The sequence below is a fragment of the Lipomyces chichibuensis genome (assembly GCF_038497645.1).
Source record: "Lipomyces chichibuensis strain CBS 12929 unplaced genomic scaffold V1513scaffold_7, whole genome shotgun sequence".
In the NCBI taxonomy this organism is placed as follows: domain Eukaryota; kingdom Fungi; phylum Ascomycota; class Lipomycetes; order Lipomycetales; family Lipomycetaceae; genus Lipomyces; species Lipomyces chichibuensis.
This window is the reverse complement of record NW_027117459.1, coordinates 253406-270514: the sequence shown is the minus strand read 5'-3', so window position 1 is coordinate 270514 and position 17109 is coordinate 253406. Positions and strand designations below refer to the sequence as shown.

At 47.8% G+C, this 17109-nt stretch overlaps 7 protein-coding genes and 1 non-coding gene across 8 annotated transcripts; 4 read left to right on the top strand and 4 right to left on the bottom strand.

Annotated features, from left to right (window-relative positions):
- Positions 1-804: 804 nt before the first annotated feature.
- V1513DRAFT_376158 (DNA glycosylase) lies at positions 805-1639 on the top strand (the record flags this gene model as incomplete). Its single annotated transcript, XM_066894922.1, has 2 exons — positions 805-1202; positions 1255-1639. The coding sequence occupies 2 exons, from the start codon at positions 805-807 to the stop codon at positions 1637-1639; spliced, it is 783 nt and encodes a 260-aa protein (XP_066754866.1).
- Positions 1640-1711: 72 nt separating this feature from the next.
- On the bottom strand, positions 1712-3474 carry V1513DRAFT_440690 (uncharacterized protein). Its single transcript, XM_066897401.1, has 3 exons — positions 3302-3474; positions 3056-3201; positions 1712-2943 (listed from the first exon to the last, which is right to left on the bottom strand). Coding segments are annotated over exons 1-3 (921 nt in total). The 5' UTR covers positions 3304-3474; the 3' UTR covers positions 1712-2170.
- A 984-nt stretch (positions 3475-4458) lies between these two features.
- Positions 4459-5370, top strand: V1513DRAFT_440682 (DASH complex subunit Dad4). The gene is made up of 4 exons (XM_066897400.1): positions 4459-4699; positions 4781-4825; positions 4932-5129; positions 5189-5370. Exons 1-3 carry the CDS (start codon positions 4640-4642, stop codon positions 5043-5045), a joined length of 219 nt encoding a protein of 72 aa, XP_066754864.1. The 5' UTR covers positions 4459-4639; the 3' UTR covers positions 5046-5129; positions 5189-5370.
- A 216-nt stretch (positions 5371-5586) lies between these two features.
- Positions 5587-5660, top strand: V1513DRAFT_t34. Its single transcript has one exon. It is a non-coding gene; the product is annotated as a tRNA-Ile (tRNA).
- A 1552-nt stretch (positions 5661-7212) lies between these two features.
- Positions 7213-8534, top strand: V1513DRAFT_457453 (CRAL-TRIO domain-containing protein; the record flags this gene model as incomplete). Its single annotated transcript, XM_066899623.1, has 3 exons — positions 7213-7545; positions 7710-8344; positions 8411-8534. 3 exons carry the CDS (start codon positions 7213-7215, stop codon positions 8532-8534), a joined length of 1092 nt encoding a protein of 363 aa, XP_066754863.1.
- Positions 8535-8743: 209 nt separating this feature from the next.
- Positions 8744-9936, bottom strand: V1513DRAFT_297203 (uncharacterized protein). Its single transcript, XM_066894621.1, has 2 exons — positions 9278-9936; positions 8744-9214 (listed from the first exon to the last, which is right to left on the bottom strand). Exons 1-2 carry the CDS (start codon positions 9796-9798, stop codon positions 8953-8955), a joined length of 783 nt encoding a protein of 260 aa, XP_066754862.1. The 5' UTR covers positions 9799-9936; the 3' UTR covers positions 8744-8952.
- Positions 9937-10318: 382 nt separating this feature from the next.
- V1513DRAFT_424015 (uncharacterized protein) lies at positions 10319-12436 on the bottom strand (the record flags this gene model as incomplete). The annotated part of the gene is made up of 2 exons (XM_066896064.1): positions 10319-12124; positions 12179-12436. The coding sequence occupies 2 exons, from the start codon at positions 12434-12436 to the stop codon at positions 10319-10321; spliced, it is 2064 nt and encodes a 687-aa protein (XP_066754861.1).
- Positions 12437-13655: 1219 nt separating this feature from the next.
- V1513DRAFT_430360 (uncharacterized protein) lies at positions 13656-15516 on the bottom strand (the record flags this gene model as incomplete). The annotated part of the gene is made up of 2 exons (XM_066896345.1): positions 13656-14020; positions 14073-15516. 2 exons carry the CDS (start codon positions 15514-15516, stop codon positions 13656-13658), a joined length of 1809 nt encoding a protein of 602 aa, XP_066754860.1.
- Positions 15517-17109: the final 1593 nt, after the last annotated feature.

Here is a 17109-nt window from a genome sequence, read left to right as displayed (position 1 = left end):
TCCTTGCGTGAAACAAACCTGGCGTGGCCGTCCCGAGTCGGTATTCAATTAATATTCCTATATACCTGATCCTTCGACTTCACCGTCGATTTGACTTGCCGATGTGAGTTGCAAGTGACAAGCCACAAGTGTGGCTAAGGAAGGCCTGAATGTCTTATCATGGACTCGTCATTGAAAACCTTAAACTTAGATGGCCGATGATGTTATGATGACTATTTCTTGCTCGGAAACCAAGGGTAATTCTTGTCTCCAGACTTGGAGCTTAGGACACCGAAAAGTACTACAATTTGTTTAATTTGTCAATTCGTAATTATAGAAGGAAGGCGCGGTTTCTATATATATTATCCGCCATTTGAATCGCATTTTACTGGGACCACAGATCGTCTCACCGTACCACGCGCTTTAACATTACACATTATATCGAACTTATTTCAAATGGCAACAGCTCGGGTAACTCGCAGCGCTCATAACGCAGCAAAGGCATTACTTCTTTCGAATTCAGTTACATCGGCGCAAGTCTCGATGAGTGGTGCAACTCAGATTGATCAGATTACCAAGTCTTTTAAGGTTACGAAACGGAAAGCTCCAAGTACGCCGGCTGACGAGAAAAGGGTGGCAAAGAAGATAGATACTAAAACTGCAGAATTACAGAAGACTTCACGGCGGATTAGAAATACGGCTAAGGAGGAGCTGAAATTAAATGGAGACAGTGGCGGCGAAGAAACTGTCACTACGGATCAATTATTGTTGCAAGCGACGGTACGATTATCCGATGAGTCTACAGCTGCTAATATAAAGACGACTATGACAATTCTGTCAAATACTCCGACGCTCATTATTCCAAAGGCGTATAACAAAGATTTTGCCCTGGAAGCTGCAATTGCACATCTGGTGTCCATTGATCCCAGATTCACAGAATTGGCTGCAATGCATCCCTGTGAAATGTTTAACGAGCATAATCTCGAATTGCCTGTCGATCCCTTTGAATCGCTTGGATCCAGTATTATTTCGCAGCAAATTAGTGGCGCCGCTGCAAGAAGTATAAAACGAAAGTTTTTGGCGTTGTTTAATGGGGAGGGTGAAGTGCAGACAGAGGATCCGAATCCGGAACCCAAAAAACAACGATTTCCGACTCCCAGTGAGGTATTGCAAAAAGACGTTGCTACATTGAGGACAGTTGGATTCTCTCAAAGAAAATCCGAGTAAGCTACGCAGTTCTATATATTTGTGATTACAACTGAACTTAATAAACAGGTACATCCTTGATCTAGCTTCAAAATTTCACACCGGCGAAATAAACCCACACGCTCTGCTGACTCTACCCGACGAAGAGATCATTGAGCTGCTTACGAAAGTCCGCGGCCTAGGCGTTTGGAGTGCCGAGATGTTTCTAATTTTCGCTCTAAAGCGACAGGATGTCTTCTCGATCGGTGATCTGGGAGTTCAACGCGGCATGGCACTCTGGTACGGCAAGAATATAGAGCTTGCAAAAGGCAAGAAAGGGAAGTTTAAGTATATGAGCGAGGCAGAGATGGTCGAAAAGTCGGATTTATATAGACCGTACCGGAGTTTGTTTACTTGGTACATGTGGAGGGCAGGAGACGTTGTTTTGGCTATCGGTGGGGACGAAAATGTTTAGAACGGTTCGCATTGTGTATTTTGCGTTAGTGCGAGTAGAGAAGTGATTTATATGTCTTATTAGCATTAATATGGAGGAATGACAACTGTGGAGCATTGGCGTAAAACTTTACTTAAGTCTTTATAGTACAGCTTGAACTGTGTTGTTCCAAAAACTAACATACATATGCTTACAAACCATCAAAGCGCGGACAAGCCATTGTCGAATAAAATGGTACAATTGAGACATGACTATTAGAATATTAAGAAACACTGAAAAATGAGAATGAAATTCGCCGACCCCCCTGTCTAACCGGTTCCCCCGATCTATCGTAAAGTCTATCTTTTTGACCATAAAGGAAAGAAAAGAGCTACAGAGAACGTAGACTAAATCAAAATTTCACAAAATATTGCGAATACTTTTACAAGATGTGTATTCGCTCCAGTCCAGAATATATGATATTCCCAATCCAACCAGAAACATTCCTTCCTTTTTATATTGACTCACCGCTAAACACCGGCGTCTCATCCTCTAGCTTCACAACACCTAGGATTAGTCGACCTTCTTAGAGACGGCAGCAGATTTCTCAGTTTTACCATTCTGTCGGGCAATACGTTCAGCCTTCGCTCTAGGACCAGCCTCAGTGTCCAACAGAAAGTCCCACCATCTGAAGGAAGAAGAGTAGTTGCCTATGAAGTATCGGTGGTGATCATCGTGATGGTCAGCGCCAGCCCAGAAGGGAAGGAAGTGGTGCAGAGACCAAGGGAACTCGTAGCCAGAATGAGCATCAACAGCCTGGAAGAGACGGAGGACGATCCAAATGTAGACAGTAAAGATGTGCAGGTTCTTTGTGAGAGCGCACCACAAGATTGGCGAGCCAATGGTTCCGAGACCAAGGATCATAACTTCAATTGGCGACGCGTATTCGGCGGCAAGACCGAATGGCGCAGAGTACAGGTGGTGCTGCTTGTGGATGTACTTGTAAAAAGGTCCGAAGTGAAGCAGACGGTGGTTCCAATAGTGCCAGCTATCCTCCAAGCAAAAGAAGAGTGAGATTTGGTAAAACATTGTGAGGAAGCTAGGGAACGGAACATCATGGGACAGGCCGAAGTAAGCGCATATAGGGTGGAACAGCCAAATTTGAGGAAGCTCAACCGTGAAGTGCGAAAGTAGTACCGTGCTGGTGCATTGCCATTGTTCCTTCAAGCTGTTAACCTTGCCTTGCTGAATCTTGTACTTGTGGAAATAAGGAATGTAGTCAATAATCAACCACGGTATGCAACGACCGAAGTAAAAGACCTCGTGGATGACAAATGTCATGAGACCTAAACAGAAGAAGTAGGTGTCAATTTGCTAAATCCCTCGAGAAATGAGAGCACGTCAACAAAGTTACGTTGACGTGCAATAGGCCCTCATTGCAGAGGCATAAGAACATACCAGTCGCAATCACGTCGTTCTGCATATACGCGTACCATGCAGCCCACAACCTCTCGAGCAGGCTCAGATGGATATACGCATCGCTAATATTTCTGTAAGTCTCACTATATGTAGGCGCCGCGAGGGACGCGTTGTACGCTGAAGACCTGAATAAGAACGCGAGTTAGTATGTATGAGGTAAATTACCAGCAATTGCCGACTATTCACGAATGGCAGCACTACAACTCAACATAAAAAAATACCAACATTTTCGTTGTAAACTACTTCGTCCCTGTTGTTGAAAACCGAACAGAACTTCGCTGACGAAATATTCTGTGAAGGAGGCGCGCAATTAGCAGAAGAAATTCTGCAGAAAAGACCCTTGGTTGAACAAAGAATGGGGTACTCGAGACTACAGGCGATGGTCGAGTGAGCGAACCCGGACGCTTTTGGCACTTAAAAATTGCGGGCCTGCAAATGAAGGTGGTACGATTCAAGTCCTTTTACCCGGCTCTGGCGAGCGTGGCGTTACTTTATAGCTCACTCACCCAATTGTGTTCGGCTCACTCCCGGCTATTTCGTATTTATCGGGATATTCGGGTTCCTTCACGATGCGGCTTACCCTGCTCAGCCCCTCACCGAACAAAGTCTATAATCCTTAATAAGTTCGGCATGCCAAATATTGGAATCCAAGTATCTCACTAATTTCGCGCTCTCGCATATAGACAGATGAGACCCGTCGAAATTGGACGATCATGCAAATTGATTGCGTCTACCGACACGAGCTCGGTGTAATGATCTTCATCGCGACCAATGAAAGCCAGTCCTCTAGCGAGCTATGATATGCAGTAGCTATTCAAATGCGAGGTGTACGATACGGCGGCGAGGGATCTCCTCTCAGCCGCAGCATCGCGAACTATCCCAGATATATGTTCGTATAATGTTTGTTTTTATCAGATGGGCCCAACTCACTGCCTCGCCTATCAACTCGCAGGATACCGATTGCTAACACGCATGCCCAATTACCGTAAACGTAGAGAACGGCTGACCACACGCAGCACTGAACAATATTCATTCATGTTCCCTACGCGGCGCTTTGAATTGCGTCTTCTGTAATTGTGGCAAGACGTTGTTCCCCCGCAGATCGACTTCTCAGGTAGGGGGTTGTCTGATGCGTAGGGAAATCTCGGTACAGGACACATGCCAGTTATGCAAGGGTCTTTACAACCGGGTAAGTTAAATTCCTGTCCGAGTAACCTCGTGTTCGCTATTTAAGAAAATCTAGCAGGGCTAGGGTCGCTGCCTCCGACATCTCGGATTCGCATTTCGGCAGGGCTATATAGATATGAACTGGCTCAGGTCACGTGTTCGGCAACCCCAAGCTTGGACCTCAATACACGCGTGAAACTCATGCAAAAACGGAATCCATTTTGTGTTTTGTTTTCGTGTGTTGACGCGACCGGAGATATCGTTTGTAACCAGCAACCTTTCGATTCCTTGCTCACTACTACCGAACTGCTGTTCCGATATAGACAAGCTCAGCGATACTGCATATCCCACATATATACTCAAGGAACAACAAGCAGTTCGCCCCTTGGAAGCGGGATGGAGAATCCACATGAGCAGGTCCAGAATGCTCTTCTAGCTCGTGTTATTACAAACGTTGTAAGTCTAATTCTCTCATTTGTATGGAGACTTGAAAAGATTAGGCTGGGTGGTTTTACTGTGACTAATTCAGCGCGTCAGGAAAAGCTAAATGAGGCCATCATCGTTCTAAATCGAGTCCTTCAGGTTGGTGGTCCTTTATAGTTACTACAGCTTTTCGTCTCTGCTATTGAAAATGAAATTTAAATGCTTGGAACGGATTCCACTGGAGCTAATGATCTCGCGAGTTTAGGACGTCAACAGAGAAAACATGAACGTCGAGCTATTGTCACAGATGTGGGAGAACTACCAACGAAACGTGTTGTTTAATCTAGAAAGCAGAGATTCATTAGAAAAACCTATATAAGACGGATAAATTATGGCTTGGAAAATATTTAATATATTCTTGCTGCCAATACAACTTACGATCCTTATAGACCGACACTCCAGTGTGAGTGGCCTTCATTGTTCTTTGTGCTCGAAATTGTATTATTGACGTGTTACTGGAAGTGTTTCTGTATTTGCGGAGTTTGGAATTTTGGTTGTGTGATGGATGCCAGCGGATGGCAGTCCTGGTAGAGAACCTTAGCAATTAGGTAATGATTGGGCTTCGAATATAAACAAAGAGCCTTGGGACCAGTTTGTGTAACCACATATCGAAATTTAATAGTGTTGCATTATTGTCCCACCAACGTAGATCATGCATCATCCGAAACGAAAAGTCAATAATGGATTCACCGCACCGAGTGAGAATCTCGTCACGCCAAAATTATTCCAAACTAAATAAGTCCACGGGAATATTTGCATGCTTCTATGGTAAGCCAGTTTATTTCTTACATGTGGCCGAAAAAAGAGTTTATAGATGGGCTACGGGTTGCAGCATCAACACCAACTGACTGTGTAATCATGGTCTTATGGCCCAGTTGGTTAAGGCATCGTGCTAATAACGCGAGGATCCGCGGTTCGATCCCGCGTAAGACCATTTTTTTGGTCCCCTATTGCGAATGCAACACTTGTATTAAAGGACCCCAAATTTGACATTTTGAACATTTCAAAGAAATCGCCAATATCGCGGCTTGTAGAATATGCGTGGAAAGATGTAGAAGGTACTACTTAGGCTTGTATTGATGAAATAACAACTCAATACTCTTTAATTAGGCCCCAATGCAACGTCAGCTGGTTATACCCGCTGCTGCTGATCTGCTGTTCTCTGACATCGTCATGAAATGTAACCGGGAGTGCAAGACAGTGAGAGCCAAGCCATTCCAGCGAGGCGTTCTACAAAGCGGGCAAAAAAGGAGTCGGTGACAGGATGAGATCCTTTTTAAGCACATGTGATTACTGTACTAGTGCAATTCGTACAATCTGGTCATGAAAGGGCAGCACAATATATCGCTGCATTTCAGTCAAGTTGCATGACTTAGCAATACGCGTATTGAAGACATTCAGAGCTTGGCGACGACGCATTATTTTGGTCTTATCAAACCTTCGAAAGTTAGATAAAAACAAGGTTTCGCCGGTTGACACGTGCGGCGAGGAAGTCTGGAACCATGTGTCGATAAACTTATTTTAGGATTAATTTCTGCAACGTATATGCATTAAAGTGGAAAGAGGTTCGGAGTGCGGGAGGCAGACAACTGGCATTGATGATACAGTTTTTTAATTCGTCGGCCTCCACGACTTTACTACTGTCCGTACCACGACACATAGCCAGCATCAGCACGAGCGAGCACAGCACAGAACCTTGTGCGAGATAAGTAGCAGCGTGGGTTGGAGTGGAATGCAGTAATTGTATGTAAATTGTTGTTAACAACGCATTGCAAGCACTGACACATGAAAAGACTATAATGACGATGCGCATTTTCCAGTGCTATGTCAGTTTCGGTTATAGCCTTGGCCTTTTGTAAGGGGAACGGCGATTCCACACGAAGAGATGCGTTGGTGGACGAAAAGGGGCTAGGGCAAGGGCTAGCCGGAATTCGTTGCGTCCGCTGAGCCCGGATCGGAGTAATTTTGTGTCACACGCTGGCGAGTGAGCATCTGTGCCAAATCGATGACTCGGACCGAATACGAAAAGCAACTGATTTTTTCGATTGAAATTGCGGGGAGGACCAGTTAATAGCACCACTCTGCCGTCAATCAATTGGTGATGATTAGTGCAGCAGAGTCGTTTAGTTATGGCCAGCTGGACAGAAGAACGGAAGCAAGTTGAGAACGGGCCAAGGGGGCTTGTGGCATTTTCAGAAGGGCTTCAAAATGTCCCTCCTCGGAAGAAGCTGAACGTGCAGCCGGCGCGCTAACTGCTGCCCAGACCATCAAGAAATGTCAACATCGCCCCCCCTCCAGCTAAATGTGTGTGCTGACAACAATCGTTGTTTCCTCCTCTTTGCGTCACTTCTACCAACCCTCCATCAAGGACAACGCGCGCATTGTTCTAGCAGTTTTCCTTCCTATACCTTCGCTTACATTGTACACGGATTAAGCAACACAACCTCTTCAGCTATTACTCACAATTTCCGGTTCCAGTGCGCAAAATGGTCAGATACGTCCCATTCACAGAGCCATTACCCTCGTGCAAGCCACCCAAGCGGCCGCCATTGACCGTCGAAGAACAAGAAAAGTACGACAAATTGCTTGAGCACATGAAGAGTGTTAAAGAACTCCCAATTTCGTCCGACCCCAACGAGAAGACAAAACGGCCACTCTCCGACGAAGAACAAGCCTGGGTCACGAAAGAGTGCATGCTGCGCTATCTACGTGCGACAAAGTGGAAGCTGGCGGAAGCGCAGAAGCGTGTCGAAGGATCGTTGATCTGGCGGAGGGAGTATGGCGTTGGAGAACTAAGCCCGGACTATATCTCGCCTGAGGTACGTTGCCTTGTTCATATTCACCGGTTGCCCGTGTAAAGGCATGATACCATTGCCGAAACTCGGTCGAATCTGAACTCAATTGCACTATCGTGGTAGCAACTTTGCTAACTACTGCCTATTTACTTATCTTATGGTTTCATCTAATGCTAACCCGTCCTCAGAACGAAACAGGTAAGCAGGTTATTCTAGGCTACGACTTCGCATCACGCCCATGCCTGTACCTCTTCCCATCCCGGCAGAACACCGACAAATCCAACCGTCAAATCCAGCACCTCGTTTTCAGTCTCGAGCGCGTCATAGACTTTATGCCTAGTGGCCAAGAGAATCTCGCGCTTTTAATCGACTTCAAATCTTCCACCTCGTCGAAGAACCCATCAGTCAGCCAGGGTCGTCAGGTCCTGCATATCCTACAAACTCATTATCCCGAGCGTCTTGGCAAGGCGCTGGTTATTAATATCCCGTGGTTCGTCTGGACGTTTCTCAAGATTATATACCCGTTCATCGATCCTCTCACACGTGAGAAACTCGTGTTCTCTGAGCCCATTGATAAATACGTCCCGGCGGAGCACCTTGACTCAATTTTCGGCGGCAAGTCTGAGTTCGAGTACCATCATGACAAGTACTGGAGTGCCATGTGCGAGATTGCGGAAGAGAAGCGCAAACGATATATGGAGCGATGGCACAATCTTGGCGGCGGAGTCGGTTTGTCTGAAGCCGCTTTGCGTGCCGAGACCGAGGAGCAAATGCAGGCTGAACTTGCAAGAACCGAGACGCTTGAAAAGGAGGCTGAGGCCGCGTATTTTGACAACGCGCCGTCTGAAGCACCTGCGGAGTCGTCGAAGTTGCCTGATGAGCTACTTAGCAACACGAAGACTGCAGAGGAAGCTGCGGCGGATATCGATGCGGCTGAGATGGTTGAAAAGACGACGGGTGTTACCGTCGAGGAACAGCTCTCACAAGTCTCGCTTCAGGACAAGAACTTATAAGTTTCCAGTCTCGAGTTTACTGTGTGTAGGAATGTTGCGCGGCACCTCATTGATTGAGTCTGGGTCATTAGAACATTTTGCTTTAATTTTGTCAAGATTGAATGCATATTACTCACATCACCGCTGAGTGGTGCCTTTTAATAAAGTTGGACAATGGATGTGACATGGAAAAGTGAAGTCTTGTGGGGTTTAATTAATTGTTTTTGATTCGTTGTTATACTCTTCACATTGTATGTATTGAAATTTTTTTCTTGTTTGATTATCTCCATAGACAATGCGTTTGAATGGATTGTGTTGCATTGCAAAGTTATTGAAATAATTGTGCGTACTGCGCTAGATTAAACTGAACGTTTATATTTCCCGTATACCTACGAATAATTCTGAATTATTTACAAACAATGCTCAGTACGTTGCCATTCTACGAGGTCGGTCTCGCACACTTTCGTTCCTCGATAGTGCCTGACACGGAACACCTCATTGACTTCCAATCGACCGGGTACATTGGCGCGCCCGAGGCCTCGCTTATGGCGAAGACGACGCCGAGATCGTTGGCCGCGGTCGAGAGATAATAGTTTGTGCCGTCACCGAGGGAGATGACTCGTGCGCGGACGATGTCACCTGGTTTGAAGCAGTCTTGCATCTTGACCTTATCTTTCTCTGTTTCTCTTACATCTTGGGCTCTGGTTATCTGTTAGCAAGATATATAACTATGCAGACAACAAAATGAGATGCAGTTGACGCACCGTATTATGCCACCGTATTCATCAGTGGAAGAGTTGCTTTCCCCAACAACCAATATCGCAACATTGGCCTGCCTGGGATTAATCCTCAACACCCGAACAAGAACAACATCATCCACATCCGGCACTGCGCCCGCACTGCCACCTTTGCTTGCCGGTCTCACAACCGATATCCGTGGTCTTGGATCCGCACCGCCCCTCTCCGCACCCGCTTCTTTCCGCTTCAGGCCGTTTGAAGTCACCGCCGTCGTCGTCGTCGTCGTCGTCGTCGTCGTCGACGGCGATGGTCTCGTTGTATTCTTCGACACGACGACCGCGCCGAGAACAGATGCCACTATCGCGCCGCCACCACCGACAAGCGCATACTCGTCAAGGTAGGTTCCCGGACCAGGCGCGTATTCCCGGGCCGAACAGAGCGGTTGGCCGGGAATCGCGTACGAGGGGAGATCAGACGCCGCTCCGTCTTTACTCCGCGCCGGAGTGCTAGGTCTGCTTGTTACCGGCGTCGAGCCAGTTGATGACATTTGCTGTATCTTTGAAAATCCAGACCGTCTGCCGTCAACGCAGATCGTATCGTTGTGGAAGTAGTTTCGTGACCGTACAGGTTGGTAAAGTGTCGTTAAATTGCTGTTAGATTTTCCTGGCACTTCCTACTTCGCGGCCCTAACCCACTGAGCTTGTCCGGCCCGCATTATTCAGGCAGGCAATGGGCATATCACGCTTACCTCTCACCGTTGGTTCATATCCCTCGAGCATTTTTTTTTTGTTCGACATGTAGTCACTTGTGCTCTGCCATCTCAATTGAGCGTCTCCGGGATATTATTGCCGTGAATCATAGTTACATTAAATATATTGCAACACTCGCCACTAATACAATATCTGAAGTTATAGTTAGACATTACATACAAATCTAGGAATCCAGCCATCAAGCTGGTATATACTTTACAACAGTGTCCCATAGTCCTACAAATTTCAAGCCCCCAAACTATTACTCTCCATGCGCCAGCCACGATCCCCCACCACAAATGCCCGCGAAACGCCAAGTTATATCATCCTGTTTGCGAAAATATTAAAGTTCCCGTCGTCAGCAAAGTACTCATCCCCGCAATGCTCATCGTGATCCTCGTCTTCGTAGTCATACTCATTTTCATACTCGAAATTTAACGCCCCGGCACTGCGACATCGTGTTCTACTGTCCAGAGAGGTAGCTGACGCGGAAGCTGACGATGAAGAATAAGGCATATTCCGCGCCGACGACGTGCTGGAGAAAACACCGTCTACATTATCCCGACGTCGATACGGAATTCTCAATTCGACGGAGTTCAACCAAATCAATTGCAGCCCCGTGACCTGCTCTTTCAACGTCGCCGCCTGTCGTCGACACACATCATACACGCCCGAACCGTAATATACCGACGGCGCGTAGTTGATGTACAACTTTCTCAACGACTTAAACTCCTTCAAGGTCGTGACTAACTCCGGGAACGGGCTGGCGCCACGTGAGAGATCTATCGCCAGTGACTTGATCCCTGAGCCGGCTATGGAGGTCGCCAGCGCGTGAATGTTGGCGAGAGTCCATGGCGCGAGGAGAACGTGGTGACCAGAGGATATCGACCAGATGTGTATGGACAGTTTTTTGAGTGTATATTGTCTCTTGTCCCCGTCGTGGTCCGCAGACACCGAGGCGGCGGCGTGGAGAGTGAGAAGCCATGGCGCGATGTGCGCTGACAGGACGAGATCTTGTCGCGTCGGCTCGCAGAAGAGTTTCAGATTGAGGTTCTCGACTTGTCGCATCTCGCGAAGAAGTGTACTCATGAGCGGCGGTCTAACGTCTGGTTGTGGCTCTTGCTCCTCTTCAACCGGATGAACAGGCAATACGGTCGACGGCAGCGGCGCAATCGGGAATACAGCTTTGCCAAACGTTAGGTCAAGGGTCTTCATATGTGCTGGCAACACCGTGCAATCCGACAACGTGTTCAGAGCAAGTGGATCCATCGTATCAATCCTGAGTGCGCGCAGTTTTGAAAAATTGACCCGTTTAGCAAGAAATGTCAGGTCAACTCGTGGAAAGTTAAACAGCGCGAGAGTATCAAGGTACAATTTTTCGCCATCTTGCTCAATAACGTCGTTAAACACAACATTGAGGAACTTTGACTTCAAGTTCGTGCTGATCAGATCCTCGTCGTGTTGGAGTGGAATGTTTGGTTGTACCCCGAAGTGGAAGTTTGCGCCCCATGCGAACTGACGCGTGTCCACGTCGTCGACCACAGTGGCACTCAATTCCTCGCGTTCAGCAACACGAATGCTCAGGTATCCGAGAGTGTCCTTGCAGTGTCGAACAATCCCATTTAAAACCCTGGCTTCGTCCAACGACCTTAATCTGAGTACCCTGAGCGAGCGAAGCCAGGATCCCCGTGGCGAGGAAATATCCGGCATTTGCGACGGCAGGGAACACGTCTGGAAATTCATTAGCTTGGGCAACTGTAGCACGGCGGCTAGGATCTCGGACGGCAGCACGATGGGACAGTCGTTCCACTCGAACGAAAACACGTTTTTCAGTCGCGCTATCGAAGCCGCGATACCCGCTGCCTCGACACCAGACATTCCCGGAGACCGTTCTCCACGCTGGATTATGAAGCTTAACGGTGAGTCGTCGCGGTCGCCATCGTGAGCGGAGACTGTGATTCTCCGGATATGTGCCGCGTAGGACGGCAATGACGCGGTAATACGGGCGAGCGAGGACATGTCGGTGGGCGTTATATTGACGGCCCGGTAGAGCTCCGGTAGTGTTGCTGAGTACACAGATTTACTCGTCAGCGACAGGTTACTCAGGGCGCCTGTTGTTTGAAACTGCACAATGTTAGTTCCTTCGCCCAGTGGCAAGTTAAGCGGAAAGATACGTACTTGCGAACATATCTGCCAATAGACCTCCATAGGCAACCTATCCAATTTCACGCGCTTAGTCCACACGTCCTCGTCCTCGTCCTCGACGTCACGAGAACTAAACATAGAGCCGTCGTCCACCATCTCGGCGTCTGCGCCGTCGTGTAATGAGTCTGTGTGTGCATTGTTATAATACGATACCAATGATGACGATGACGATGATGACGACGAAGACGCGACACTCAAATTCACCATTCGCAAGTCCGCAAACCGCGCCATTGTGATGATAGGTGGTGCTTTGGTTTGCCAACTCGTCGGCGCGTAGATGTGCTCGAGACCGATACGGTTGCTGTTGGGAGAATTGGCAAATGTTTACGCGTGTTGGGAGTTCAGTAAGTATCTCTGGCTGTGGTGTAAACAATCACTTGCAGAAGAAGCAGCAGAAGAGAGAGAGAGAAGGGAGAAAAGGGCGAGTAAGTCACCGGCTAAAATGTTGGAGGAGGAAGGGACACCACGGCCAGACACCCGGCGCGTCGAGCGCTGAGGACCTTCGAGATTAAAGTGCGCGCCTCGCGATAAAGGTGCGTGCGACTTGGTGGCAACGAGACGGCCGGCCTCCTTCCCCCCCACTCGCCGGGCTGCACCCGTGTGCACCGCTTGATGACCGCCCAGTTCTCTCATGTCAATACCTGCCCGAGGATACGCACTCCAGTCTTCCAAGTTGCTGCTGACAAAACGCAATAGTTAGTCATATGAGAGAGATTGTTGGCAGCAACGTGGCTCCGACTCACAAGCCGCGCCGCACGAAGAGTGTAAACGGCCGGGCCACTCTATTGTTTGGTTTAGTATGACATCTTCAAGGCCGACGTCACTCTCCCGTTGTCCTCGAAAAGCACCCGCCGACGTTAAGCACGACGCTGAAAGAGTAAATAATGTACATATTGTCGTCATACTCAGGCCACCCAGAGACAAAGATCGTCGCTATTTACTCGACTACCTACCCCGTCAATAAGGAGTAACACTCGGAGATGAGGTAGTCGGTTAAGTGTACTAAGGAACACATATATGTATTAGTTACATACAAAATGGACAATTTGCGAATTAATTAAAAACTAGTCCTCACTGGCTTAAAACGACAAAACCATGCGACTCACACGTGTAAAGCAAATAAGAAAACATATATATATATCACATTTCAAAAACCATGCCAACAACAGATGCACATAAAGATTTTATTAACCTGCGAATCGTACGTGATGAATCAGTATATCAAAAATAAAAACGAAAACAAAAGAAAAACTTTATAAATGACAACAAATCAACCTTCCGTTCCCGAAATATGCTGAAGGATAAGTATATACGAACTGAAAAGCATGCCGTCATATGGATTGCAATTATATAACCAACTGTCATTGTTTTCTCTCCATTTATCACGATTTCAAGCAAATACTTAGTTAAACACCACAATCCAATGCAATTATAAATTACGATGAGCGTCTCAATAGAAACACGTATTACTTCTTGACAACTCATGGATTTCCATCTCCATCATTTTATACGTATTAATTTCTTCCTTAATCTGCGCGATCATCCATAGTGGGTATGTACTGAACGATGTGGTGTCTGGGATCTTCCGGTCATATTCGCCAGAGTTCCAAGTCGTGTAGATCTTGATCTCAGGCGAGAATGAAACCGATGAAGATGAGTGCTGTGACAATGTTGCCCGGTGAGAAGCTGCCTGCGGCTGTGCCACGCCCGATAGCGACGACGACGATAACGAGGACTGGGAAACTGGCGAAGATTCGCGTGTGAGACCAGGTAACGGCTCCTCGCTCGCGACCTCGATGCGTCCGGTACCAGCATCTACAAAACATTAGTATGTCAGAGGCCGTCGTGCACACGAAAGTGATCTTACTCTTCAGAATACTTTTTGGAACAAAATCGACTTTCTTCAATGGCGCAAATTTCTTCTCACCCTCCTTATCCGACTCAGCACTCTGCACGGCAATATCGTTACTCTCGAGCACGCTAGAGGCATGATCAATTTTCATCACCGAATTGGAGTCGCTCTTGGCGCAACCTCCCTTCGACCCTCCGAACATAGAGATCCGCTTCAGTGCTTTTGACACAGTCGACGCGGTTGACCGAATCGACATATTATCGTCCTCCTTGCTCTTCCGACTCTCGTAGATCGAGTTATTCCCGAAGTTATACTCAATCACTTCTTCCTCTATCTCCGTCACATTCACCGGTGTCGACGCCGAATACGTCGAGGCCGGCGCAATGAAAGAGAGTGCCTTCTTAAATCGAGAGACCTTCTTCTCCTGTTGCACCGCAATGGGCAATCGTTGCGGAGCGTGCACCGGAGCTGGAGTAGTTTTCGAAGCATTGGATGCCAACAACACCTCAGCACCGCTTCGATCCATCGGCACGACGCTCGCCATACTCAGTCTCGAACGTCGCTCGGAATATTCATGTTGAGGAGTTCCACGGCTATTGCTCGACGATGTGGACGCGCTGTCAATCGACGAGTGCCGTGCGTGCCGGCTGTCGCCACTCACGACGCTCGCAACGCTGGCTTTCCTTGAATGCATCTGCAGTTGCACATTGTAGCGAGATGGAGGTTCCAATGACATAGACGACAGCGACGATGACGAAGAGGAACGCGAGGACTGGCGGGCAGGTGACTGCGTGCGACCGTACACAGCCGCGGGAGACTGTCGATGAATGTGGTAGTACTGCTCAGGCGAGTGACTGAACCCCTGTTGTAAGAGGGATTGATGCTGCTGTTGCTGCAGTGACGGCGCCAACTGCTGCGAAAACGATTGGTGGTAACTGATCGGCTTCATGGATGGCGAATTTGCTGTATAGGACGGCTCAGCTGGAGTAGCCATGAGAGACTGCGACGACCAAGACCGAGTTAGAGGCTGCGGGATAGTATTTGGTGCGCTGACACTGCGAGGAGCCGATCCAATGGACACCTCAGAGCGACGATGACCTCGACGATATCGCTGAGAGAGATCTGGTGAGCCGGAAGCAGGCGAGGAAGAATGAGACGGAAAGACAGGACGCGAGGACATTGTTGGAGAGGCTTGCTTCGGAGACGACTGCACAGGCACAGGCACAGGCACCGGCGACCTCGCACGGGGAGTCTGCTTGAATGCATAGGAGGGAACCGTCACCGGTAACTGACGGAAAGACGGTGAGTGGGGAACATGACGAACTGTTTGCGAAGACGGAGGACGCACGGGAGAAGGAGGAAGCGAGGAGTAAGCAGGATCAGCCGGTGATATATTTGGTACCATTTGGTGGGGCGCACCGGGTGCGTAAGACCAATGGCGAGGCTGGACAGTGGTCATCTATTTCAGTTAGCAATGATAGTTACTCAGTTTAGACAATATTTAGATGCTGAATAGCATACCTCACAGAAGCAAATCTAGTGACAGGAAGGGCGCAATAAGAAATCAATCAGTTGCAGAGAACAATTATTCTGCGACAGATACTATGCAAATTGTATAACGAATGTAAAAAAAAGAGATGCGTAGAGACCGGGATGCAGATCACACGGTTGTGTGGAGGGAAACTAGAGGCTTTTTGTCAGCACGGAACACGACAAGGGGCACAAACAGGCCGCACTTTTTTAAAAAAAAAAAATTAAATAAAAAAATTGACATACCCAGTCTTCGCCCAGCACAAGTATACAGTGTATCAGGAGTGCGGGGAGTACTTATTCAGAAAGCAGGCATTGTAGAGCTTGCGGAGGATCAAAGTATACGATGGAGAACTGGCGAAGAAGCAACCTAATGATATGCAGAAACAAACCGGTATTACACGCCAATAAAAATGCAAATATAAATGTAATATGTTAATGCAAAAACAAAGAGAATTGGAGAGATTTGCCGAGCTGTGATCGAACGATTGGACGAGCAAAGCTGCTACTAAACGACTGGTGCGAAGAACGAACGACCTGGCTATGGCTGACCTGTGCCGAAGATTGGCGAGCTAAGGCAACAAGCAGTAGCCAGCGAAAACCCTGCGATATCCAGGAGAGGGCTACGGATCCTTGGAGGAAGCCCGTAACTGCGGAAGGCAAGGAGACGTGGTGGTGGGATGGACGAGTATTTTGTTTGACGAGAGGTTGCTTCAATTCGCCCACACATGAGAGGTTTACTGACTGACATCTCGGGGACGGCCAAGCTAGATCAGGTAACGGTACCATTTTAGGTACGAGTTAATATTGCAGAGGTAGCGGCTTGGGTAACAGGTATCATAGTTGTAGTTATACATTCCGTAACCCGGCGGTCTCGATTTCAGTTCGTGCCTGAACCACGGCCATAATTAGCACGCGGCGAGCTGCACGCTATAATGCGAACTCGCCAAACCGACTCGCCAGTCTCGTGTTCGCTCGGGTTACTTTATATGTGTCCTTAATAGTTATAATAATATTGTACTTGAACAAATTAATAATATAATTAAAATCTTAATGGCCACAGTAAGTACAAAAGATAACTTGACTAAGCCCGGGACTACGGACTACTTGCCAGCGGGGAGTCGAGTGTGTGCGGATAGGGCTATAACTTGCGGAGAAAAGCGGTAACGATTGGTGCCCCAAGCGGCTCCATTTCCATTCGTCGCTGACCTGTCCTGAGCTCGATTTGCCGTCAGTAGTGTGTTCTCTGTTTCTGCCGGGATCAGCGATACTGTTTTGCGCTTACATCAGCACAAAGTGGCGGATATGCCTCTCATAATAGACGAGACAGTGAGTGCGCCGTTGGATGCCGCCGGGACGATCGCGACGACCCCCTACACGTCGCAGGACTCAGCAGGTTTTTCTTTTTTACACTACTACTACTACTACTACTACTACTACTACTGATGATGATGATGATGATAGAGGAGAGAAAATGTCAGATTCACTTGTATGCTGCTGACTCGCGAATGGAACGATTCAG